We start from the raw sequence: 26,342 nt of genomic DNA on the forward strand, positions 1-26,342 counted from the left end.
GCTGGAGACTTTCTGGATTTATGAGCTTCGTACACTCTCGCCTTCTGGTATTAACGTGGAGCTGGATGTTAATGCCTTCATTAATAGAGCCTGACACCCTCAAATATTCTCTCCTTTCTGTTTCCGTTTCCCCCTTTTTTTGTTTGTATTTTAGGCCCTTTTGAGCTTCCATACACCCACTTATCCTATTGGGTATCATATATATACATTAGGATTGCACTCCAGGATGAATTCTTTACACACAGGGATTGTTTTTTGTAAATCCCTGTGCGTTATATTTTTAGCATTGCATTTTTATTCCATTTTTATTTCATTTTTTATTTTTTGTTTTTATATGTGGACCTATTGTCCTTTGTCTCATTTTATATGCACATTAATACTATACACTAAGGTGCACCTAGTATACACAGGAAGGGCCTTTTGCCCATTCCCTGTGTGAAATCCTTCTAGTGTTTTGTATACATTTGGTGTTTATAGATATGGATTTATTATCCTGTGTACCTTTCCATGGGAGCCCGCTCCATTTCATTCATTTTTTATTTATTCCCATTAAATTTCCATGAAAGTGGTTGCCAGACCCATCACTTTAATTTTTTACATTACATCATGGATCATGATTCACTTTTTTGTGCCAGCAATTTATAAATAATTTTTTCCATGAGTACAACACGTTCCTATATTTCACTCACACCCCCCCCTTTTCTCAACATAAATTCAAGGTTCCCAACTTGGTTTTTGTCACCTTTCTAATGTAAGGTGACTTTTCAGACCTAGTCGCATTCACCGGCATTTTTATGCACGAGCGTCATATCTCCATAGCATGGAATCCCACTATAAGTGTCTCGGGGCCATTCTTTCACTTCATTGGTTCATCTTGCAGCGTCACTATTTATAGCCGTCACGCCCACACATCGGAGCTACTGCGTCACTCTTCTCCTTACCCCCATTGAGCATGCGCAGTATCGAGTGCAGCACTTACACCCATCGCACATGCGCAGTACTGAGCGCACTTCACATATTCGTGGGCACAGCGCTGTACCCTATTTCTCACTGCAGGTGCACCACTCAGTTCGGTATGGGCTCACCACACACCATCCATTCATAGACTTTTTATTTGGATTGGCATTTTTTGCCGTACATCGCTATTACACTTTCGGTGCAGTATACATTATGGAAGAGAGGCGTGGCACGCACGCTTGGAACGCACGCCGGTCGGCCATTTTGGCCGAAACCGGAAGTGATTAGTTTTTACACGTGGAGCTGTTTCTCATGAGTAAGGGCATATTTCCCATATATATTGGGGTGGCTACAGTGGGGGAAACCCCCCAGATGACGTCTTTGAGGACAAAACGCGTCGGGCAGGACCCCATTGTCGCCACTTTTTCTCATACAGCGCTGTTTTAAAATTTTGGATTTGCATGTGAGTGTACATCTATTTTATTTCAAATAAATACTTTTCGTTTTTCGGATTTACACTATGTGGCCCTTCTTTTCTTTCCCTATTCTTCCACATCAATTTTTGGTCCACGGAATGTTGCCTTGAGGGGTTTGCTTACGGAACACCCCATCACTTCCTTAAGATCTACATGACCTCCCAGATCCGGGAGATTACGCACACCTCCCAAGTTCCTGGTATAATTTGGATGAATACAACAAACCCGTGAGACCGCATTCTTCTCGGAGTATACACAGCCACTCACCACCTAAGCCTTGTCCGACCCAATCCGGCGTATGCCCCATTGGGTCCACCTTATCCGGTAAGCCTCCTCAACTCTTGGTGGTAGTGAGCGGATTTTTAGCTGAGATATCTACACAACTCTTCAATATTCTGTTTAACATATTGCCATACAGACTATGTATCTCTAATGTTTACATGAGGACTACATGCTCTGAGCAGACATAATTGATCCTTCTTACTGTATATTTGACCTGTTTACAGTTTTATATGACATTGTTCAGCGCCACACTTTTGTGTTGTTTTACTATTTTACACTTTGTTGGTCGTGTTGGCTGCTTTTCTGTCCCTTTCTTTAGGGTAGCGCAGAATTATTATATATATTTGTCTATTTACCAAAGACAACCTCTGGATATGATGCTGAGCACATGTACTCAACTTCTTTGGTTGACCATGGTGAGGTCTGTTCTGTTAAACCGCTGTATGGTCTTGGTCCCCGTGCTGCAGCTCAGTTTCAGGGTCTTGGCAATCTTCTTATAGCCTAGACAATTTTTATATAGAGCAACATTTTTTTCAGATCCTCAGAGAGTTCTTTGCCATGAGGTGCCATGTTGAACTTCCAGTGACCAGTATGAGAGTGAGAGCGATAACACCAAATTTAATACACTTGTTCCTCATTCACACCTGAGACCTTGTTACACATGACGCCGGGGAGGGAAAATGGCTAATTGGGCACAATTTGGACATTATTACTTAGGGGTGTACTTACTTTTGTTGCTAGCGGTTTAGACCTTAATGGCTGTGGTTGAGTTATTTTGAAGGGGCAGCACATTTACACTGTTATACAAACTGTACACTCACTACTTTACATTGTAGCAAAGTGTCATTTATTCAGTGTTGTCACATGAAAACAAACATATACCAAAATATTTAAAAAATTTGAGGGGTGTACTCACTTTTGTGAGATACTGTATCTCCATATACACCTTTATTTTCTTAGGCAAGAAAAGGATAATTGAGGTTGCTGTGACTTGTATATATTCCCGGGCTCTGGAACACGTTCCTGATTGGTCACTGTTCACTGAGTTAACAGCCAATTAATTAGTATTAGCCCGCACTTCCGGGATTGTTGTTCTTATATATTGTATCTTTCATTCTTGCAATCCCTGATAGATGTTTCTAATTTACCTTTCCATACTTAGGCGTAGGCAGCCCATTTCTCCAGCTTGTATATGCAGCTGCCTCTGGCCACTACTTTAGCACTACTATACAGCCCCATACACCATCCAATTTGGTTGGATAGATGATCTTTGGTTTTTAGCAAGAGTAGCGCTGAGTTTTTTATTTCTGACTATAAATGCCCCTCTAAGTTAGCCTATATGTCCTTGCACACGTTTAGAGGCAGAAAAAACCCAATCACTTTGCACATTCAGGAGAGGAGCATCTTGGTGGAGAAAATGTTTGACGCGTCTAAACGCTAGGTGCATTTATTGCTTGACTATTCGCTCATTTCAATGGTCAGAATAAATTATTATTCTGCCCAATGGAGCTAATGAACACACAAACACTTGACACGCTTCCAAAACACAGCTTTAGGCATGTTTTTACGCTGCTTTTTTCTCCCCTGGAGCAAAGGCATCTAAGGGAGGAAGAAAAAGTTCTGCGTGCATGAGGCCTAAAGGTATTTCTGCACCTCGTGCAGTTTCATCTAAAATATAATTTAAACCTAACTTTTAAAGGCCTCCAACTGTAAACTGGTGGACTCTTCTGTAATTAAAAGTACTAAAATATTATAAGCCTATTGGTCTTGCAGCAAGTGAAATTCACCGATTAAACAAGCCTGTTAGAGTGTCACAATATCTCCTTATTTTAATTGGCAAACCAAAAAAAACCTGATATAGTAAGAATTTACCTAAATGAGTTTGTGCTTTACAGGGTTTCATTGCCTTTTGCATGGAGCAAGGCATAATACCCAGCTCATAAAAAGAGTGATTAGAATGTTTCAGTACGCACATCAGTACAAACATGCCCTTCATAGAGTGCTATATTTAGCTCAACCTCTCTAAGGGCTGGAAACATGTACAAGCTGTTTGTTCCACAGACATTGTTAAGGCTGTACTGCCATCTATTAAAACACCCATATGGTACATGAAGGCCGTAGAAAAATTAGTTCTCTAAACACTCCTAGCAACAATTTCAATGTACCAGCAGACAAAAAAATATACCCACCTAGTGACATCAGTTAAGTATGTCTATTACATAAAGTTCACATCTGCACAGCTCAATAAAACAGTCAGCAAAGAAATACCTATGAAAACCTTGAACCCTGCCAGCGTTGCACAGTCACACGCTCTGTGATAACAGTACTAGTTTGACAATGTACTACATTACTTTAGAGGAATACAAAGAATTTGTCTTAGCACATAAGTAACCTGCCACAAAATAATATACCTTAAAGTGGAGCTCCAGCCTGTACTACACAACATAATTCAAAGTCAGTAGCTACAAATACTGTAGCTTCTAACTTTTAATATGAGGACACTTACCTGTCCAGGGCTCCCGCAATATTGGCACCCGAAGACGATTCGTCCATCAGTTTCGGGTACAGGCACCGGCATTGCAACCAAGGGAAACTGGCAGTGAAGCCTTCAGGCGCTTGCTGAGTGGTCCCGTCCACTTCTGGGAAACACACAGTTCCCAGAAGGCAGCGGGGGGGGGGGTCCAAATCACTCATGGAAATGATGTACCTCACCACAGCGGGGTACATAGGAAGTGAGGAGAATAATAATAGAAAACAAGGTAAAACAATCGCAGAAAAAAAAAAAAAAAAAGATAGCCAATACATTGTTAAGAAGCATTTATTGAATAGATGGCGCAAAGTCTTAGATGTGGGTGGAACGCCGCTTTAATAGTCTATTTCTAAATACATCTTGTAAACAACAACTATAAAGAACACGGCCTGTCTGCTATATTTAAATATATGGATTACTATCTATATTAAGTGTTAGTATATTTATCCCCCAGCATAAAACAATAACTTTTTTTGGTCAAATGCAAAATTATTAACACTCCAGCATGAGTAAATTCTGAAATGTATTTTACATTAACCATCACATAAAATGCTCTTAGGAAATGTCAGCTGAAAAGTTCTTTACCTCTTCTCTCCCCAGTGCAAAATACATTAGAATGAATTAAAAACTGAGCAGCATGCTACCATTTAAAGCTAGTCTGGAGTGTGGTTCAAAACTTTAACAAAGCAATAGATTATCAAAGCCAGAGCTGCATTGTACTAAGGAAGGCAGGGCTGCTCCTAGTGACTAGCTAATTGGTGGGTTCACAAGCCGGTTGATTGCTCTAATCATAATCACAGGCAAATGGAAAGGTGGTTTCCTTAGAATGCACATTTACAGGGTGTCCATAGTTCCATGAATACTCATGATTGCTAGTATTTGTCTATGTACTTGTGTAAAATGGAATGTAGCAATGTTCATATGTATGATGCATCTATTCAGATACCTAGCTATTAGGCTGCTCTTTTTAGATAGAAAGTCTGTTTTTAATTTTGTTTTTTCAGGCGGTTGCTTGAAAATTGTCTATGTTCCTGCCCCTTTTTATTTTTGCATTGCTTTTTAAGAAAGCCTGTCTGTTCTTTATATATTACAATTAAAAGCACTGTCTAAAAACATTATTGGTCAACAAAAGATAGAGCCGACAACTCCAAAGTCCATATGAAGGATTGCTACATCATAGATCCCCTTAGTGATCAAGGCTATATGCCAAAATACATTAGCTCTTTTTAACTATCATGTAGCAATAAATATCTTCATATAGACTTTGGAGTTGCCAGCTCTATTTTTTGTTGACTGCTACATATAACAACCAGAGGCCATTCGAGCCAGAGCACTCAACTTTGGATTTCATTTCTGACTTGTTTCCCTGCTCTGAGCACTGCACCTGTGCCTCTTTTTCCTAAAAACATTATTACCTTTGTTATCCAGTAAAAGTACCACTTTAAGCTCCACCTATCTGTTAATTCCTTGTCTAATAAGTGAGTGTCAATGGCCATTAAAGACACTCTCATTAACAGGGTACAGGCAGGCTACAAGGGCTTAGCCCAGATATCGCAAAAAGTCAAGCTCAAATAAAAAAAATAAATAAAAAAAATAAAGCATCATCAGAGTACCACGTACTAGCATAATCATTTTGGTGCCTGTTCTTGGGCAGTGCTTTCAGTTTGTGTCTGACAAGCTTATTATATATGTTTATGCTGCTGTTACATGTTTTATTATATTGAACTTGTTGAAAAAAAAACCTGTGAGAAAGGGCAAAAATCTGGAGTATTCAAAATCAATAAATGCTAAATTTTACCAAATGCTTTGTATATTTCTTTTATTTGCCTATTAAAAAAAAAAAACCTGTGTTTTGTTGTACTGCTAAAAGATGGTTCCCCCGAAGTCCATTGGGAAACCAACACTTCCAGAAATGTCAGTCTCCCGAGTCCCTCCTGCTAACCTTCACATTACTACTGTATCCTGTAAAGGGTGGAGGTCAGCAGGAGAATCCAGTGACTGCTGCAGGGGATCGACACCCCTGGATGTGTCCATTCACAGTGGATTTCAGGGAAACATTTAGAACAGGGCTTAAAATTCAAGTCTAGACCTACTAGCCAGGCAAAAACCTTACTCTCCACCAGTTGCCCCACCAAACCTTGCCCAGTTCTGTCTCCCAACCCCACCCTCTTAAAACTTATGAAATTACATTTTTCCTTAGAAAAAGAGAGCGCCCCTTACATCAGGTCCCCCAGAAAGCGCCCCCTTACATCAGGGTCCCCAGAGAGCCTCCCCCTTACATCAGGGTCCCCAGAGAGCCTCCCCCTTACATCAGTGTCAGCAGAGAGCCCCTCCTACAGTGTCCCCAGAGAGCCCCCCCTTACATCAGTGTCCCCAGAAAGCCTGTGTCAGCAGAGACCCCCCTGCTTACATCAGTGTCCGCAGAGAGCCCCCCCTTACATCAGGGTCCCCAGAGAGCCTCCCCTTACATCAGTGTCCCCAGAGAGCCCCCCCCCTTACATCAGGGTCCCCAGAGAGCCTCCCCTTACATCAGGGTCCCCAGAGAGCCTCCCCTTACATCAGTGTGCCCAGAGAGCCCCCCCTTACATTAGTGTCCCCAGAGATCCCCCCTTACATCAGGGTCCCCAGAGAGCCTCCCCTTACATCAGGGTCCCCAGATAGCCTCCCCTTACATCAGGGTCCCCAGAGAGCCTCCCCTTACATCAAGGTCCCCAGAGAGCCTCCCCTTACATCAAGGTCCCCAGAGAGCCTCCCCTTACATCAAGGTCCCCAGAGAGCCTCCCCTTACATCAGGGTCCCCAGAGAGCCCCCTTTTACATCAGGGTCCCCAGAGAGCCCCCCCTTACATTAGTGTCCCCAGAGAGCCTCCCCTTACATCAGTGTCCCCAGAGAGCCCCCCCCTTACATCAGGGTCCCCAGAGAGCCTCCCCTTACATCAGGGTCCCCAGAGAGCCTCCCCTTACATCAGTGTGCCCAGAGAGCCCCCCCTTACATTAGTGTCCCCAGAGATCCCCCCTTACATCAGGGTCCCCAGAGAGCCTCCCCTTACATCAGGGTCCCCAGATAGCCTCCCCTTACATCAGGGTCCCCAGAGAGCCTCCCCTTACATCAAGGTCCCCAGAGAGCCTCCCCTTACATCAAGGTCCCCAGAGAGCCTCCCCTTACATCAAGGTCCCCAGAGAGCCTCCCCTTACATCAGGGTCCCCAGAGAGCCCCCTTTTACATCAGGGTCCCCAGAGAGCCCCCCTTACATTAGTGTCCCCAGAGAGCCCCCCCTTACATTAGTGTCCCCAGAGAGCCCCCCCTTACATTAGTGTCCCCAGAGTGCCCATCTTACATCAGTGTCCCCAGAAAGCCTCCCCTTATATTAGTGTCCCCAGAGAACCTCCCCCTTACATCAGTGTCCCCAGGTCATTTACCCTAAGCTGGCGGGTGTAGGGATGTGCACCATTGGCAGGCCTCTCTTTTACATGTCCACCATGGCAGTGGAGAGCGGACCTCTCCTCGTGTCCCCCACGGCGGTGGAGAGCGGACCTCTCCTCGTGTCCCCCACGGCGGGGGAGAGCGGACCTCTCCTCGTGTCCCCCATGGAGGTGGAGAGCGAACCTCTCCTGCACCTGTCCCATCAGTGGCGCTGCCAGTGTAATGGCGATGCGGAAGAAGCCGGAAGTCAGAAACCGGAAATCCGCTTTAAAATTAGGCTTGGAGCGCAGGTGGAATGCAAATCAATCCCCAGGGCCTGGGGATCACATTGCAAGCCACCCGCTCTATCTGTACAGGGCATTACTGTGCTCGCCAGAAAGGAATTTACCATCGCATTTGGCGAGCGGAATTTTCAAGCCCTGATTTAGCAGCACTGGCAGCAGGACAGGTAAGTATGCTCTTATGCTTTTTTTTTTTTGCAAAATTTACTACAGCGAAAGGGTTGCTCTATGTGCTGGTTTACATCTCTGCTCTTTAGGCACATTTTAAACTTCACTTAATAAATATTAAAATATATATGGGACCAACAGGTGTAGTGGGCAATGTGGTCATCTCCAATATATCCGGGTGAATGTCCCCATTCGGATCCGGACACCTCAAACAGCTACAAACCCAACTCATATTAGTGAAAAATCAAAAATATAGACAGTTAATGATATGAAAAAATAATCAGATATACATAAAAGGCACATTCAACCCTAAACCAGAAAAAAAAAAAAAAAAATGTAACAATCTAAAACACACACAGAAAATGCATGCTAAAACATTCAATACATGCACCGCAGCACATTATAACTTGTCAATAAAAAATAATATTAACCACTTCTGCCTCGGAAGATTTTACCCCCTTCCTGACCAGAGCACTTTTTACAATTTGGCACTGCGTCGCTTTAACTGACAATTACGCAGTCATGCAATGCTGTACTCAAACAAAATTTGTGTCCTTTTCCCACAAAAAGAGCTTTCTTTTGGTGGTATTTGATCACCTCTGCGGTTTTTATTTTTTGCACTATAAACAAAAAAAGAGCAGCAATTTAAAGAAATATATATATTTTTAACTTTTTGCTATAATAAATATCCCCAAAAATGTTTTTTTTAAAACACATTTCTTCATCAGTTTAGGTATTAGTTTATATATTCTTCTACATATTGTTAATTTAAAAAAAAAAAAAATCGCAATAAGCGTATATTGGTTTGCGCAAAAGTTATAGCGTCTACAAACTATGGGAAAGATTTATGGCCTTTTTATGGCATTTTTATTATTATTTCTTTTTTTTTACTAGTAATGGCAGTGATCTGAGATTTTTAGCAGTACTGCAACATTGCGGCGGACAGATTGGACACTTTTGACACATTTTTGGGACCATAAAAATGCACTGATTACTGTGTAAATGTCACTGGTAGGGAAGGGGTTAACACTAGGGGGCGATCAAGGGGTTAAATGTGTGTTCCCTGGATGTGTTCCAACTGTATGGGGATAGGACTGACTGGGGGAGGAGTCATATCATTGTTCCTACTCCCCTGACAGAACAGGGATTTGTGTATTTACACACACAAATCTCCATGCTAGCTCTTGTGCCCATGATCGTGTGTGTCCAGCGGCTCTTAAAGGGAACAATGTACACATACGTTGTTTTGCCCAGCCGTGCCATTCTGCCAACATATATCGGCGTGAGCCGGTCGGCAAGCGGTTAAAGAAATGCAACCATTTCTATAAGCAAGAGTGCAAACAAGCCCTAAAAATATATTTCCACTATTACAGGTACAGCAATGTAAAACAGGTCAGAAACTTAAAAAACATTATTTTCAAAAGCAGTTCCTGTGACTTTAACCAAACACATGCACGTGGAAGATTCACCTGTTTACTGAATGTAACCAAAGTGGCAAGTACCGCATCTCATAACTCATTGTAGATTAAAGCGCACTCGTGGTCAAACATTAAAAACGTATATTAATTTCCACATTGTGGTTCAGTTAAATTCAGACTACTCCTATTAGACTAGATTTGCTAGGTTCACATTGCTGCAGTCAGAGTTTAATCCGATCTTCAGTGTAATTATGTAGTGCAACTTGAGTTTTTGATGCAATTTTGATACTACTGCACTTTTGACTCAGCCAACAGGGATGAGTCATTGATTGTTAGTGAACCGGTGTCCTTACAACAAAAATTACCTTCCTCCCCATGTTGAGGACAGGATGAGTCACTTGTTAGGACGCTGGCAGGTTCCGGTTCCTAACTCCTAACCATTTACAAATTACAAGCAAAAACACACCAAAAAACACATGTACAGTACATGGGTTTTTGGTGCTATTCCATTTACATCTATGGGGCCTAATGCAGTCCCACCGAAGTTGTGGAGGGACCTTTTTAAAATCACATGACAGTCGTGTTGTGTTGATGTGAATGAACACCAATGAAAATATTGTGATTTCCATTGTCATGTGATTCTGTGTGACTGAACTGCATCTGAAATCGCACTAGTTTGAACAGAGCCTTAATCTGAATAATTTTGAAGTTTGTAAACTTACTTTGTGAATATGTCCACACATTTATGTCTTTGGATTCTATGACACATATTCATTATGCCATGTAAGTAGGCACTGCTGTGTCACACATTTTACAGAGCCTGCCTTCTGAACTACAGAGGTGCTGAGAGGCGTGGTCAGTACAGGAATCACTGCTTGCAGGCAGCAGGGAACTATGGGATATGTAGTCCTAGAAACTAAAAGTAGACAGCAGAGGAGAAGCTGAAAAGCATGCAGGGAATCCAGGAAGTTGTGGAAAGAGATGGGTATCAGACAGGCTGCAATCACAACATGAAATTAGATTTTTCAAATTAAACTTGCATTGGAAATAATAATAAAATACTGAATGTACAGTAAGCCCCTTTTAAACAGGAGGTTTTAACACAGCCTCATTGTTAGATTTTACAGTTGCGGCCATATGTATTGTATTTCTCTACCTTTTCTCGAAGGATCCTAATTCAAATAAGAGCTGACACAAGTAAATGACATCTGCCAATAATTATGTTAGCTTGGACAAAATTATTGGCACTTGAAATTAAAATGCATTATTGGATTTTAGTGATCTTTCAAGCAGGTTATTTACTTTTGCAAAGTTTGCTTTAGTTATAGATAAACTGGGAAAGTGTTAAGCTTGCCCATACACGGATCAAAATTTTGCCATGTATGGGCAGTCCGGTTGTGCAAAAGTTGATCTACCGATCAACTTCTGTACAACCACCCTGTTGGGTTTTTCCTGATTGATCAGTGCCCCTGGCTATAGCTGGCAGCACTGATCAGTGTATTCTGACAGTGGGGAAGTATCTCCACTGTCAGAATACAATAATGCCTGGTTCACACCTATGCAGGTTGCAGTTTGCATATTCCAGGTGTATTCTGTGTTTTTCAATACACGTTTTTAATCCATTGAAGTCTATGGAACCACTAACCAGAAAAAAGTCCCTGGCCCTTTCCATGTTAAATGGACTGTAGTACATTTCTGAAAAACTGAAAACGCACTAAAAAATGCATAGGTGTGAACCAGAGCAAGAATTCCCCATCCATAGCGAGTGTGTGGATGGGGGAATCGATCGATTTTTTTGTTCAACACACTGGTTGAACAAAAAAGAATGAAAAATGTTTGGACTGCCCTAGACATTAGTCAAGTTTTTATTGCTGCTAATACCTCATTGGGGAGATTCACCCCTCTACTTGTACTGTTGGTTAATGTCATCAAAACAGAATGTGATTTTAGAGTTTTTCCCACAAGTGAAAACTTTTTAATGGGGACAACTGTCTAATGCCCCGTACACACGAGCGGAATTTCCATCAAAAAAAGTGTGGTGGGAGCTTTTGGTCGGATATTCCGACCGTGTGTATGCTCCATCCAACTTTTTCTGTCTGAATTTCCGCCAGAAAAAGATTGAGAACTGGTTCTCTATTTTCCAGACTGAAAAAGTTCTTGACGGAAATTCCGTTCGTCGGTATGCAATTCTGACGCGCAAAAAACCATGCATGCTCGGAAACAATTTGACGCATGCTCAGAAGCACTGAACTTAATTTTCTTGGCTCGTCATAGTGTTGTACATCACCACGTTCTTGACGGTCGAAAGTTCAGAGAACTTTTGTGTGACCGTGTGTATGCAAGCCGAGCTTGAGTGGAATTCTGTCAGAAAAACCATCCAAGATTTTTCCAACGGAAATTCTGCTCGTGTGTACGGGGCATAAGAGGGAAGTTCCTCTCACTTTGGGAAATTTCCACTAACTTCCTGTTGTATTTCTGAGACAGGAAGTGAAATGTCCCCAGTGGTACAAAGACAGGAAAAAAAATAACCTGGCAGTGGTTTTACCCTTTTACTGATGCCTTGTGTGTATTAGAACACAGTAATAGCAAAAAGTAAACAAACTCACTGCTGTCTGTCTACATTTTTGATGTGATTCGAGCCATGTGTCCTAGGTTTATCTCCTGGGTGCCCAGGTCCTACATGGCAGCTGTCAGGATGGAGAGTGAAACATACATTCGCCAATCTTCTCTGCGTAGTATAAACATGGAAGTGCTAATTCTAAATACTTTCCGGTCCAAGCTTTTAAACCCCAGCCTCTCTAGCTGGAAGATGATGATCGAGCAGAGTCAATTTCAGCACAGCTCCAATAAAATAAGAGCTTTTTTGGCAAGTCACGGAAGCTCTATGTTTACAGTAGAAAATAATATGCTTTTAAAGAAAAGAACATCATCTTTACTATTAAACATGGTGGAGATTCCATAATGTTATGGTGTTTCTGTGCTGCCCCTGACAACGAATGCCTCTAATCTATGCAGGGCACCATGAAATCAGATTATCAAGACATTCTAGAATGAAAAACAATGCCTATTGTTAAAAAGGTCAGTCAAACCACAGGTCATAAATCGTTTAGCAGGATACAGACCTAAAATAAACATACAAGGGAACCCAAGAATGGGTAAAAAGCAACACTGAACTGTTTTGAAGTGTTAAAAAACAAATATTAGACAGTCCTGATCTGAATCGAGTACAGCATTTACAGAAAGAGGGGTTATTATCACTGGGAAAAGTAAAACATCAAACTTAAAGCTGACGTTTAAACTGCTTATAGTTTGTCTTCCCTGGTTCCTCCTTTCCCCCTCATTACCGTGTTAATGAAATTATTCAATAAAGCATTTCTATATTCATTACATGCCTTACGTTAGACTAAGTGACATCATCATTAGATCTTTGTGCTTCTCTAAGCAATGCAGGCAGATCATAGCTGGTGGGAGGGGCCAGAAGAGTGCTGTACACAGCTCCCTAAAAATAGGATGCTGTGATAATGCTGAGCCCCAATGATTAAAAAAAATCTGAATCCCAATGCATGAAAGGGGTGGGCTGAGGACAGTAAGTCTATGCAGAAAAGAGCATCCTCCAGCCAGAAAATGAAGGGCTATATCTGATTTCTGCAACTTTGAAAGTAAACTATGAGAAGCTTACAGTGTGCAATGTAATCACAGCAAGAAATTTCAGTACAGAAGAGACGACTGTCCAACTGTGCAAGATGAAAGGTAAAGCTAAATTTCAGATTTAATGCAACTGAGGCAGTTTGGTCAAGAAGAGTGGGACAATATGTCAGTTGAGAGGTGTAGAAGTCTTACTACAGCCTACAGGAAGTGAATGATTGCCATTATTGTCACAGAAGAGTGTGCTATAAAATCTTATGGTAAGAGTTCAAAAAATTATGTCCATGCCATTTCCATTTTCACCACTTGAACTCCGGAAGATTGACCCCCCTTTATGACCAGGCCATTTTTTGCGATACTGCACTGCGTTATTTTAACTGATAATTGCGCGGTCATGCGACACTGTATTCAAATAAAATGTATGTAATTTTTTTCCCCACAAATAGAACTTTCTTTTGGTGGTATTATAACTAGGGATGAGCCGAACACCTCCCGGTTTGGTTCGCACCAGAACCTGCGAACTGATCGAAAGTTTGAGCGAACTTTAGAACCCCATTAAAATCTATGGGACTCAAACGTTCAAAATCAAAAGTGCTAATTTTAAAGGCCAATATGCAAGTTATTGACCTAAAAAGTATTTGGGGACCCGGGTCCTGCCCCAGGGGACATGTATCGATGCAAAAAGAAGTTTTAAAAACTTCCGTTTTTCAGGAGCAGTGATTTTAAGGATGCTTAAAGTGAAAAAATAAAAGTGAAATATTCCTTTAAATATCGTACCTGGGGGGTGTCTATAGTATGCCTGTAAAGTGGCGCATGTGTCCCGTGCTCAGAACAGGCCCTGTACAAAATTACATTTTTAAAGGAATAAAAGTATTTAAAACTGCTTGCGGCTTTAATGTAATGTCGGGTCCCGGCAATATGGATGAAAATCAGTGAGACAAACGGCATAGGTACCCCCCCAGTCCATTACCAGGCCCTTTGGGTCTTGTATGGATATTAAGGGGAACCCCGCACCCAAATTAAAAAAAGGAAAGGTGCGGGGCCCCCAGGCCCTATATACTCTGAACAGCAGTATACAGGCAGTGCAAACAAAACAGGGACTGTAGGTTTATTGTTAAGTAGAATCTGTTTGTAATTTTGAATTGGTACATTTTTAAAGTGTAGCTCCAGCCAAAAAATCTATTTTTAAGCTTTTTGGAAAACATAGGGAAGGGTTATCACCCCTGTAACATTTGTTTTGCTGTCTGTGCACCTCTTCAGAAGATTTCACCTCACTTTCTGTCCCAATGACAAATGTTTTTTTGAAAATTTGGGGTTTTTAGTGAAACAAGGACTGGTGATAAAGCATCAGTGAAGAGGAGACACATTTTTCCCATATTAACTCTTACAGGAGAAAATTTCCCTTCCTAGGGGTAGATTTCATCTCACTTCCTGTTGTCTCCTTCCGTTTGCAAGTAGGAGTCGTTTGCAAGTTGGATGTTTGAAAGTAGGGGCCTGCCCTATATACTCTGCAGAAATTGGGGCCTTAGGTGTTGGTGTTGCCACAACACTGTAAGCCCTCACAGTTACTCTTGGTGGGCGCAGAAACGGGCCGTGCTGTGAAATATTAGATCAAGAATTGTAAATACATGCCATTGTTGAACAGTGGTAGAAAAATTGGGCCTTTGGTGGTGGTGCCACAACACTAAGTCCTCACAGTTACTCTTGGTGGGCGCTGGAATGGGCCCTGCTGTGAAATATTATAGCAAGAATTGTAATTACATGCACCTGTTGAACAGGGGCAGAAAAATTGGGTCTTTGGTGGTGGTGGTGTTGCCACAACACTGTAAGCCCTCACAGTTACTCTTGGTGGGCGCAGGAATGGGCATAAGTGTATATTCAATAAAGAATTGTAATTACATGTCCCTGTTGAACAGGGGCTGAAAAATTGGGCCTTGGGCACTGGTGCCACAACACTGCAGCCCCTCACAGATACTCTAGTTGGAGCGCAGGAATGAGCCCTGCTGCAAAGTATTGCATCAAAAATTGTAATTACACGCCCCTGTTAAACAGGGGCAGAAAAATTGCCACAACACTGCAACCCCTCACAGATGCTATAGTTGGAGCGCAGGAATGAGCCCTGCTGCAAAGTATTGCATCAAAAATTGTAGTTATATGCCCCTGTTAAACAGGGGCTGAAAAATTGGCCTTGGGCACTGGTGCTGGTGCCACAACACTGCAACCCCTCACAGATACTATAGTTGGAGCGCAGGAATGAGCCCTGCTGCAAAGTATTGCATCAAAAATTGTAATTACATGCCCCTGTTAAACAGGGGCAGAAAAATTGGGCCTTGGCCACTGGTGGCGGTGCCCAGAACCAAAAATGTTCTTACAAGCTATCAGCATGAAAATTGAGGAGGAAGAGGATTGTCACTCAGCATAACAGGATAGTCAATCAGCATCAGCATAGGCAGTCTTGAAGGGATCTCACATTAAAAAAAAAAAATCAATCGGTTACATCAGCATCAGGTGCTTGGTAGCTGGTGATCCAAGACTGATTCATTTTTATGAAGGTCAGCCGATCGACCGATTCGGTGGACAGGCATACCCTGTGATCGGTTACAAAGCCTCCAGCAGCACTTAATGTGCATTCCGAAAGAACGCTGGATGCAGGAAGGCCAGTAGCTCAATTGCATACTGTGCAAGCTCTGGCCAGTGAGCCATCCTCAAGAACCAGTAAGCCAGAGGATTTTCGGTGGGACAAGTGTCCAAGTCTGATCTTGCCGCTAGGTAATCCTGCACCATGTGAATCAGACGCTGGCGATGGTTGCTGGAACCGATCAGACCTTGGGGCTGCAGACTAAAAAATTGTCTGAACACATCGGTCAGACGTCCACCTTCTCCACCGCTCCTTCTGTGACTGACTGAGGCCTCAGCAACACCTTTGTCCAGGAGGACCAGGAAATTGTAACCTCCCAGGCTCTGGAAACGCATTGCAAAAACCTTTCTGCAAGGCCTCCCGAAGATGTTTCATCCTCAGCTCCCTCTGCGACGGCAAGATAAGGTCCGCAACCTTACCCTTGTAACGTGGATCAAGAAGGGTTGCCACTCAGCAATCATCCCTCCCCTTGATACCATGAATACGAGGATCCTTCCGCAGGCTTTGCAGGATCAGGGAGGCCATGCAGTGTATGTTGGCTGAGGCATTCGGTGCAGAGTCCTCTGGGTCACTAAGGACGACATGATCCGCAGCCACCTCCTCCCAGCCACGTACAAGTCCATGGGTTTCTTCGGACTGTAAATGATCCCTTGAAGACTGCTGCTGATGCTGAGTGCCAGGCTCCACCTCCATGCTGACACAATCCTCCTCCTCGTCCTCTTTCTGTGTGATCGGCCGGCACGCAGGAACACTGTCTGGATAAAGGGGGCCTTGAGAGGTAAGGAAGTCCTCCTCTTCCTCCCTCTGTTCTGCCTCAAGTGCCCTGTCCATTATTCCACGCAGCGTGTGCTCTAACAGGTGGACAAGAGGGATAGTGTCACTGATGCATGCACTGTCACTGCTCACCATCCTCGTGGCATCCTCAAATGGTGACAGGACAGTGCATGCATCCCTGATCATAGCCCACTGGTGTGGGGAAAAAAAACCAAGGTCCCCTGACCCTGTCCTGGTGCCATAGTCACATAGGTACTCATTGATGGCCCTCTGCTGCGTGTGCAGCCGCTGCAACATGGCCAATGCTGAGTTCCACCTTGTGGGCATATCACAGATTAGGTGGTTCTTGGGCAGGTTAAATTAATTTTGGAGGTCAGCCAGCCGAGCACTGGCATTATATAACCGGCGGAAATGCACACAGACTTTCCTGGCCTGCCTCAGGACATCCTGTAAGCCCGGGTACCTGCCCAAGAACCGCTGCACCACCAAGTTAGGGACGTGAGCTAAACAGGGCAGATGGGTCAGTTGTCCCTGTCGGAGGGCGGAGAGGAGGTTGGTGCCATTGTCGCAAACCACCATACCTGGCTTAAGCTGGCATGGCATCAACCACCTCTGAACCTGCCCCTGCAGAGCTGACAGAATCTCTGTCCCAGTGTGGCTCCTGTCCCCCAAGCACACCAGCTCAAGCACCACATGGCATCTTTTTGCTTGCGTGCTTGCGTAGCCCCTTAAACGCCTATGGAGCACCGCTGTTTCCAAGGACAAATCAGCACAGGAAGAGGCCATGGAGGAAGAAGAAGAGGAGGGGGTGGAGGAGAGAGGTGGGGCAGAATCACCACTAGTAGAATTTTGGAGGCGTAGCGGCAGAACAACCTCCAACACTATTGCACCCTGTCCTGCATCCTTCCCAGAAGAGTCCCCAGTGCGCGGTGAAAGATAGGTAATGTCCCTGTCCATGCCTGCTGGACCATGAGTCAGCGGTAATATGCACCTTACCGCTGACCGCCCTGTCCAGCGAGGCCAAGACATTGCCTTCCACATGCCGGTAGAGACCTGGAATCGCCTTCCATGAGAAAAAGTGGCGTTTGGTAACCTTCCACTGAGGAACCGCACGTTCCACAAACTCACGGAAGGGGGCAGAGTCTACCAACTGAAAAGGCAGCAGTTGAAGCCAAGCTAGCATTCAACCGCTGGGCATGTGGATGGCTGGGAGCGAACTTCTTTTGGTGGTGCAGCAGCTGGGGCAGGGAAACTTGCCTGGTACAATCTGACATTGGTATACTGATAGCAGATTGCCTGCAAGTACTTGGCTGTGACACACCTAATTCTACACCTTCATTCCTCTCAGTGCAGGTTTCAGAGAGGACTGAAGGTATAGTGGGGTTGGAGATCCCAGCTGATGAGGAGCAAGGAGAGGTCCACTTTGTTCTTTAGTGTGGGTCTTTTAGGTTCGCTTGCCAATGAACTGCATGGCAGGTCGACATATGTTTGGTCAAGCATGTGGTGCCCAAGCGGGTGATGTTTTGGCCACGCGAGATACGCTTAAGACATATGTTGCAAATAGCAGTGGTGGGATCTGATGCACTCATCTCAAAAAAGGCCCACACCAAAGAACTTTTGGAATAACGCGCAGAGATAGCAGCACCCTGCACATGCGGAGCTCTGCGGTGTGATGCAGTCGGTGTGCTGCCCTTAAGCTGGCCCCTGGAGGGCATCCTGCCTCATTGGAGATGTGCCTCCTCCTCCTCTCAGGCACCCACGTGGAGTCAGTGACCTCATCATCCCCTCCCTCCTCATCACTGGAGCAAAGCTGGCAGCATGCTGCAGCTGGGGGAACATGACTGCCAGATTGCTGTCCTTCTTTGGCACCCCCTCTCTCTGGGCTCACGTTACTGCCTTCCTCTAGCTGGGTACCATCATCGGAGCTTTCAAAACGCTGGGCATCCTCCTGGAGCAAATACCCAACACTGTGGTCAAACAGTTCGGGGGACTCCTCAGGAGGACATGGTGGGGCTAGGGAAGGAGTGTCTGATGCCATTGAGCCAAGGGAAGAGGCCGCATTGGCAGCTGCTTTGCCAGACAAAGTACCCTGAGCCTGGGTGAGAAGGGATGAGGAGGATGAGGACGGCTTGGTCACTCACTCTACCAAGTCTTCATGTTGCAGCTCAACACGGCCAGCTGACGAAAAAAAGGACAAGCGTGTCCCACGGCCACGTGCTGATGAGGATGCACCGTCTCCATGACCAGCACTGTTGCCTCTAGACACAGAGCCTGCTTGCCCTCTTTTATTGGCTTGTGACTGTCTGCCTCTTCTTGTCGGCCTTCCAGACATACTAATGGCCTGCAGTGAGATGTAGCTGCACAAAGCTGGGATGTATATATATACTGATACTGCAGCTAGCAGAATCAATTGCCTGCCTGTAGTATTATTAGTATGAGAACACCAGCAATTGTCTTCAGGTAGCTTTAGGTGCACACTGTGCAGAGAACACAGTACACTAACTGTAAATACTGCAGCTGCCTGCCTGTGGTACTAATAGGATCAGAAGAACAGCAATTGTCTTCAGGTAGCTTTAGGTGCACAATGTGCAGAGGACACAGTACACTAACTGTAAATACTGCAGCTGCCTGCCTGTGGTACTAATAGGATCAGAAGAACACCATCAATTTTCTTCAGGTAGCGTTAGGTGCACACTGTGCAGAGGACACAGTACACTAACTGTAAATACTGCAGCTGCCTGCCTGTGGTATTAATAGGATCAGAACAACAGCAATTGTCTTCAGGTAGCTTTAGATGCACACTGTGCAGAGGACGCACTACACTAATTGTAAATACTGCAGCTGCTTGCCTGTGGTACTAATAGGATCAGAACAACAGCAATTGTCTTCAGGTAGCTTTAGGTGCACACTGTGCAGAGGACACAGTACACTTATGCCCTGTACACACGATCAGACATTTCGACAACAAAATCCATCAGATTTTTTCCTGACGGACATTGGCTCAAACTTGTCTTGCATGCACACAGTCACACAAAGTTGTCGGAAAATCCGATCATTCTGAACGCGGTGACGTAAAACACGTATGTCGGGACTATAAACGAGGCAGTAGCCAATAGCTTCAGTCTCTACAATTATTCTGAGCATGCATGGCACTTTGTGCGTCGGATTTGTATACACACGATCGTAATTTAAACGATCGGATTTTGTTGTTGGAAAATTTTATATCCTGCTCTCAAACTTTGTGTGTCGGAAATTCCGACGGAAAAAGTTCGATGGAGCCCACACACGATTGGAATTTCCGACAACACAATCCGATTGCACTTTTTCCGTCGGAAAATCCGACCGTGTGTACAGGGCATAGCTGTAAATACTGCAGCTGCCTGCCTGTAGTATTAATAGGATCAGAACAACAGCAATTGTCTTCAGGTAGCTTTAGGTGCACACTGTGCAGAGGACACACTACACTAACTGCAAATACTGTAGCTGCCTGCCTGTGGTACTAATAGGATCAGAAGAACACCAGCAATTTTCTTCAGGTAGCTCTAAATACTGTAAAAACACCTGCCTGCCTGTCAGTAGGAAGAGAATAACAGGAACGTATCTCGCTAAACTGAATACAGTGTATATATATATATATATATATACACACACACACAACACCTAGGATGCATATATATACACAATACACTGTAAGTGCAACTAACTGACTCGCCTGCCTACTCTTACTTAAATCAAATTACATTGTCTCTCCATCTCTCCACTGCCGCAACACACTACACAAGGCCACCACGCAGGCGGCCTTATATAGTGTGGGGCATGTGCTAAACCCCCTGAGCCATAATTGGCCAAAGCCACCCTGGCTTTGGCCAATTACAGCTCTCTGTACAGACGGCGCTGTGATTGGCCAAGCATGCGGGTCATAGTGCATGCTTGGCCATTCATCAGCCAGCAATGCACTGCGATGCCGCAGTGAAGTATGGGCCATAACGCGCCACTCGAATTTGGCTCAAATGGCCCATAACGTTCGCAATTCGACGAACATGGGTTCGACTCGAATTCGAAGCTCATCCCTAATTATAACAATAACAATATTTTTTACTTTCTGCTATAAAACATATGCAATAAAAAGATGTAAAAATCAAATATCTTCATAAATTTAGGCCAATATGTATTCTGCTACATATTTTTGGTACAAAAAAATCCAAATAAGCGTATATTGATTAGTTTACATGAATGGTAAAACGTCTACAAACTATGGGATACAGTATATACTGGAATTTTTATTTATTTATTTTCAATACTAGTAACATCAGCGATCAGCAACTTATAGCAGGACTGCAATATTGCCGCGGACAATTGGACACTGACACTTCTGTGGGAACCAGTAACACTAATACAGTAATCAGTGCTAAAAATATGCACTGTCACTGTACTGTACTTGTTTACATAGGCAGAGCTCTGTTCTGAGTCTCTACCCGAAGATCGGCGGGTTCTAGTGGACATCCGTCTGGCACCTGTAGATCGGCTTTTGCTGTGAATAATCACAGCAGAAGCTGTCTGCCTGCGGTAAGCGTGCCCACTGCAGGGCGGATGTGCGGGATCACGTATATATTCGTGATCTGGCACACAGCCGCCGCCCTGTTGCAGTAAAACTGCTATAGAGCGGTCAGCAAATGATTAAAGTCATAAAGCAAAATGTTTGCTGTATGATGTATGGAAAAGAATGGTGGATGTTGTAAACTTGTGCCTGTTCAACTTATTTCATAGCAAATTGGGATTTTAGTTTGGGTAAGGGTGTAGGAGTACTACAAGTTTTGTTCACAATTGTACAATCACATTTACAAAATAGCAGAAAGCAAAGAAAACATTTCAAAGAGATTTACCTGCAGCTGTTGTTGAGCAAAAGATGAACCATCTTTCTTTAAATTTTCAATTATTTCTTCAACGTTGTTTGCTGTAAACAGACTACGTAAAATACATTTTATTAGAAAGTTATTTTACTAGGAGATATTTTCAGTAGAAGTAAGGGCATACACAGCCAAATGTTTTATTTCATTTTGGAAAAAGCAAGAGGATTGACCCTCCGTCAAATCTCTCCGAAGGGGACAAAAACATATTTGGTAAAGTAAGGATGGGTCAGAATATAGAACAATATTTTTATTGTAGTCCATGTCTTCCTGTCCTGTTGACAACCATACCACCACACATGGATAGGAAGTAAAGGAAAGCCTTCTGAAAGGGATTACAAACAGAAATAAAAGCTGACAGAAATTTTAACCCTTCCCCATATTACTCAATATTTAAAAATGTCTGGATGAAAAATTTAAGAAAGCAAAGGAACATTTTTAACATTTCATACAGTATTTCATACAGTATTGTAGTAGTGTTTTATTTACCTTGGAGAAATAACTGAAATTTATATAATTTTTAGACCAGACCATAACATAATGTTATGTTTTGTTATGTGAATAGTAACAACTATGATACAGACAATACTAAACATAAATGTGAAGTCTGGGAAAGTGCACAACAGAACATACTGATGCACAAGAATTGTTAAATCACGTTGTGTGATCATGTCCTGATGTACAGTATCTCACAAAAGTAAGTACACCCCTCACATTTTTGTAAATATTATATTATATCTTTTCATGTGCCAACACTGAAGAAATGACACTTTGCTACAATGTAGTGAGTGTACAGCTTGTATAACAGTGTAAATTTGCTGTCCCCTCAAAATAACTCAACACGGCCATTAATGTCTAAACCTCTGGCAACAAAAGTGAGTACACCCCTAAGTGAAAATGTCCAAATTGGACCCAAAGTGTCAATATTTTGTGTGGCTACCATTATTTTCCAGCACTGCCTTAACCCTCTTTGGCATAGAGTTCACCAGAGCTTCACAGGTTGCCACTGGAGTCCTCTTCCACTCCTCCATGACATCACAGAGCTGGTGGATGTTAGAGACCTTGCGCTCCTCCACCTTCCGTTTGAGGATGCCCCACAGATGCTCAATAGGGTTTAGGTATGGAGACATGCTTGGCCAGTCCATCACCTTTAACCTCAGCTTCTTTAGCAAGGCAGTGGTCATCTTGGAGGTGTGTTTGGGGTCATTATCATGTTGGAATACTGCCCTGCGGCGCAGTCTCTGAAGGGAGGGGATCATGCTCTGCTTAAGTATGTCACAGTACATGTTGGCATTCATGGTTTCCTCAATGAACTGTAGCTCCCCAGTGGCGGCAGCACTCCTGCAGCCCCAGACCATGACACTCCCACCACCATGCTTGACTTTAGGCAGGACACACTTGTCTTTGTACTCCTCACCTGGTTGCAGCCACACATGCTTGACACCATCTGAACCAAATAAGTTTGACTTGGTCTCATCAGACCACAGGACATGGTTCCAGTAATCCATGTCCTTAGTCTGCTTGTCTTCAGCAAACTGTTTGTGGGCTTTCTTGTGCATCATTTTTAGAAGAGGCTTCCTTCTGGGATGACAGCCATGCAGACCAATTTAATGCAGTATGCGGCGTATGGCCTGAGCACTGACAGGCTGACCCCCCCACCCCTTTAACCTCTGCAGCAATGCTGGCAGCACTCATATGTCTATTTCCCAAAGACAACCCCTGGATATGAGGCTGAGCATGTGCACTCAGCTTTTTTGGTCGACTATGGAAAGGCCTGTGCTGAGTGGAACCTGTCCTGTTAAACTGCTGTATGGTCTTGGCCACCGTGCTGCAGCTAAGTTTCAGGGTCTTGGCAATCTTCTTATAACCTAGGCCATCTTTATGTAGAGCAACAATTCTTTTTTTCAGATCCTCAGAGTTCTTTGCTATGAGGTACCATGTTGAACTTCCAGTGACCAGTATAAAAGAGTGAGAACGATAACACAAAATTTAACACACCTGCTCCCCTTTCACATCTGAGACCTTGTAACACTGAGTCACATGACACCGGGGAGGGAAAATGGCTAATTGGGCCCAATTTGAACATTTTCACTTAGGGGTGTACTCACTTTTGTTGCCAGTGGTTTAGACAATAATGGCTGTGTGTTGAGTTATTTTAAGGGGACAGCAAATTTACACTGTTATACAAGCTGTACACTCACTACTCTAACTTGTAACAAAGTGTAATTTCTTCAGTGTTGTCTCACATGAAAAGATATAATAAAATATTTACAAAAATGTCAGGGGTGTACTCACTTTTGTGAGATACTGTATTTCTAGGGTAGACTCAACATAGTTGAGTGCTGTTGATGGTACTCTTTTTCTCATTTTTACTAACAGCTGAATTTTTAGGATAAGCTATATTGGTGTATACCCCCTTCTTCGAAGATCCACGCAGTGCTGATACACAAGGTATTAGCAAAATGTTCAGATCAACAATCTTTAAAAAAAAAAAAGAAAACCCAGTAGGATATACAAGGAAGGCTGTCACTGAGAGGCAGTGATTAATGTGTAACAGCTTGCACCCTTTCTATGTAACTACGTCTATTTATATTATTTGTTCACAAAAAGAACGCACTGCAGTTTAAATACATATTGAACTTCTTCTCTGAATATATTGCCCCCTGTCTTATCCTCCACACTCCTCCCTCACACATATTCCCACTGTCATACACTCAGCACACCTGTCTTGTTCACACTGTCCACTGCTTTACCCACTGCACGCCTCCCCTTCACATACTGCCCCAGGCATACCTTCCGCACTCCTCCCCTTCACAGGCTTCCTGCTAAAACACTTTTTTTAGCATCACTTTTAATACAACCATCATTATCTGTTTGGAGCGGGTACACTTTTGCTAGTATTGATAAAGTAGCAACACAGCAAGGCATCATTATTCCGCAAACGGTGCCTGCTGCATACATCTGTGAGTTCTAGGGGAGCAACAACAACGTTTTGTGCTAAATTTATTGAGGGATATAAAATAATTGAACAATAGCATAAAAGTCTAAAGGATATCTTTATGGAGATCTATTCGAAATTAAAACCTGGCTGGTCTGCCCCAAAGGTTTAAAAAACACAGATAAAGCTGTGTTTTAAAAAGAATGATGCACGTGTATAATACAATTTGTTACAATGCCCAGTTTAGGTATTGTACTGTTGAAGTGAAGAAAGCCAAGAAAAGCTTAAAGACACATTATTTTATCTAGCCACGTTTTTTTAGAATAATACATTTATACTATTTTTTCTTCTTCACAGTGGTGGCACAGGAGTCATTTCCAAGCTGAAGATATTTATGCTTGAGCAGAGGGAAGATTTGAAAGGGTTTTAGGAGCTGCTGATTAACTGTAAGGCTTAGAGTGCTGATGGATATTGCCTTTATACATTTTAATTGCATCTAGCGGAAGTCTTAACAGCAATTGTCTGCTACCACCCAAACAACTGGGTTTGGTTTTTAACATCATGAATAGTCCACAAGTTATAGGGTCAGTACATCTAAAACTGATATTTAAGTTTTTGCTTGATGCTGCAGAGTTAAAATCGCATAACATACAACTTTTGGGGCTATGGTAAAGTTTCAGTGCTTGAGATCCCAGATTTGCATAGCTACCATGGTTTAAACATGGAAAAAAGGAGGAATGGGAACACTAAATGTTAGATGAGAACACCCAGACATTCATACTGTCTGTAAACATAGCTGGGAATTATGGCAGGAAGAGTTCATCACTTAGGGACATTGAGAGGTCTATGTGGGTGTCTAAGAAAGTCCACCTATAACAGACAATTTAATTTGGGTGGACTTGCTCTTTAACTTCAATTATTGTGCTTAAATAATCACAACGGTGCTCTGAAATGAATGTGGAATGGGTATATTAGATCTCTATTTACCTAAAAGGAAACAAATCAAGGGCTGGTCTACATGCGCATTCGTGTTTTGCTTCTGAAACAAACTTGTTAAGTTGTTTTGAGGGATATGGAATCCAATGTTTGAGGTCTGAACTAGACCTAATGGCAATTTATTCTTGTTTTTACTGTGCCTGTGCCTTTCCTCCTATGCCTCCATATAAAAGATTGTGAATGCATTTCAAATGCATCTCAGAATATTTTTAGATATATGTGGTTTGCCTGAAAGGACATGTACTGTATGCTGTATTTGACTTGTTTTTAACCTGAAGTAGTCTTTTTTTTTTTTTTTTTTTTAGGGAGATGTAGAATAATTATATTAATTTGGCTTTATAATCAAGATCTGTAAGTATGCAGTCTGGGTTCCCTTTTATGCTTTGACTTTGAAAAAGCTCACTCAGCTCAGCATAAGACATATCTTGAAATAGCTAGGTTGTGTGCATGTCATTTTTGTAACAGTTGTTCTACATGTGCTGAGTTAATGACTAAGGTCAGTAGGTCAGTGATTTCACAGATAAGAATATACTCAGTATAACTGTCATAAACTTTATTGTAAAGATCTTTTTAAAGGTAAAAACATATATTATCCATAATATAGTTAGTTATTTGATATAGTTATTTAATTAATTAGTTAGATTGAGTTTGTGTGAAGTAATATATGTTTATATGTATCCAATTATAGTTTAATATGCATTTGTAAGGTTTGGTACAGAATTGCATTTCTGTAGTTTAAAAGATATCCATTACAAGAATTTGGCCATTTGGAAAGGTCATTCACCTTGAGTTTTTTATAAGAAACTGTTGTGTGTTACTGACAATCAAAGAGGTTTAAGAGACGTGTCAGCTGTTGGCAAAGAGAATATTTAGAATAATCACGAATATGATCATTTCATTTTTAGTTCT

The 26,342-nt window shown here is 42.8% G+C and overlaps 1 protein-coding gene across 8 annotated transcripts in view; it reads right to left on the reverse strand.

Moving 5' to 3' along the window:
• HIBCH (3-hydroxyisobutyryl-CoA hydrolase) overlaps positions 1-26,342 on the reverse strand; it is a 241,527-nt gene that overhangs the window by 21,160 nt on the left and 194,025 nt on the right. For all 8 annotated transcript variants that reach the window (XM_073633201.1, XM_073633200.1, XM_073633197.1 and 5 more), the window contains one exon: positions 21,476-21,557. In XM_073633201.1, coding sequence (XP_073489302.1) covers positions 21,476-21,557 — 82 coding nt within the window. The remainder of the gene's footprint in view (positions 1-21,475; positions 21,558-26,342) is intronic.

This window comes from Aquarana catesbeiana, linkage group LG06 (assembly GCF_042186555.1).
Source record: "Aquarana catesbeiana isolate 2022-GZ linkage group LG06, ASM4218655v1, whole genome shotgun sequence".
NCBI lineage: Eukaryota > Metazoa > Chordata > Amphibia > Anura > Ranidae > Aquarana > Aquarana catesbeiana.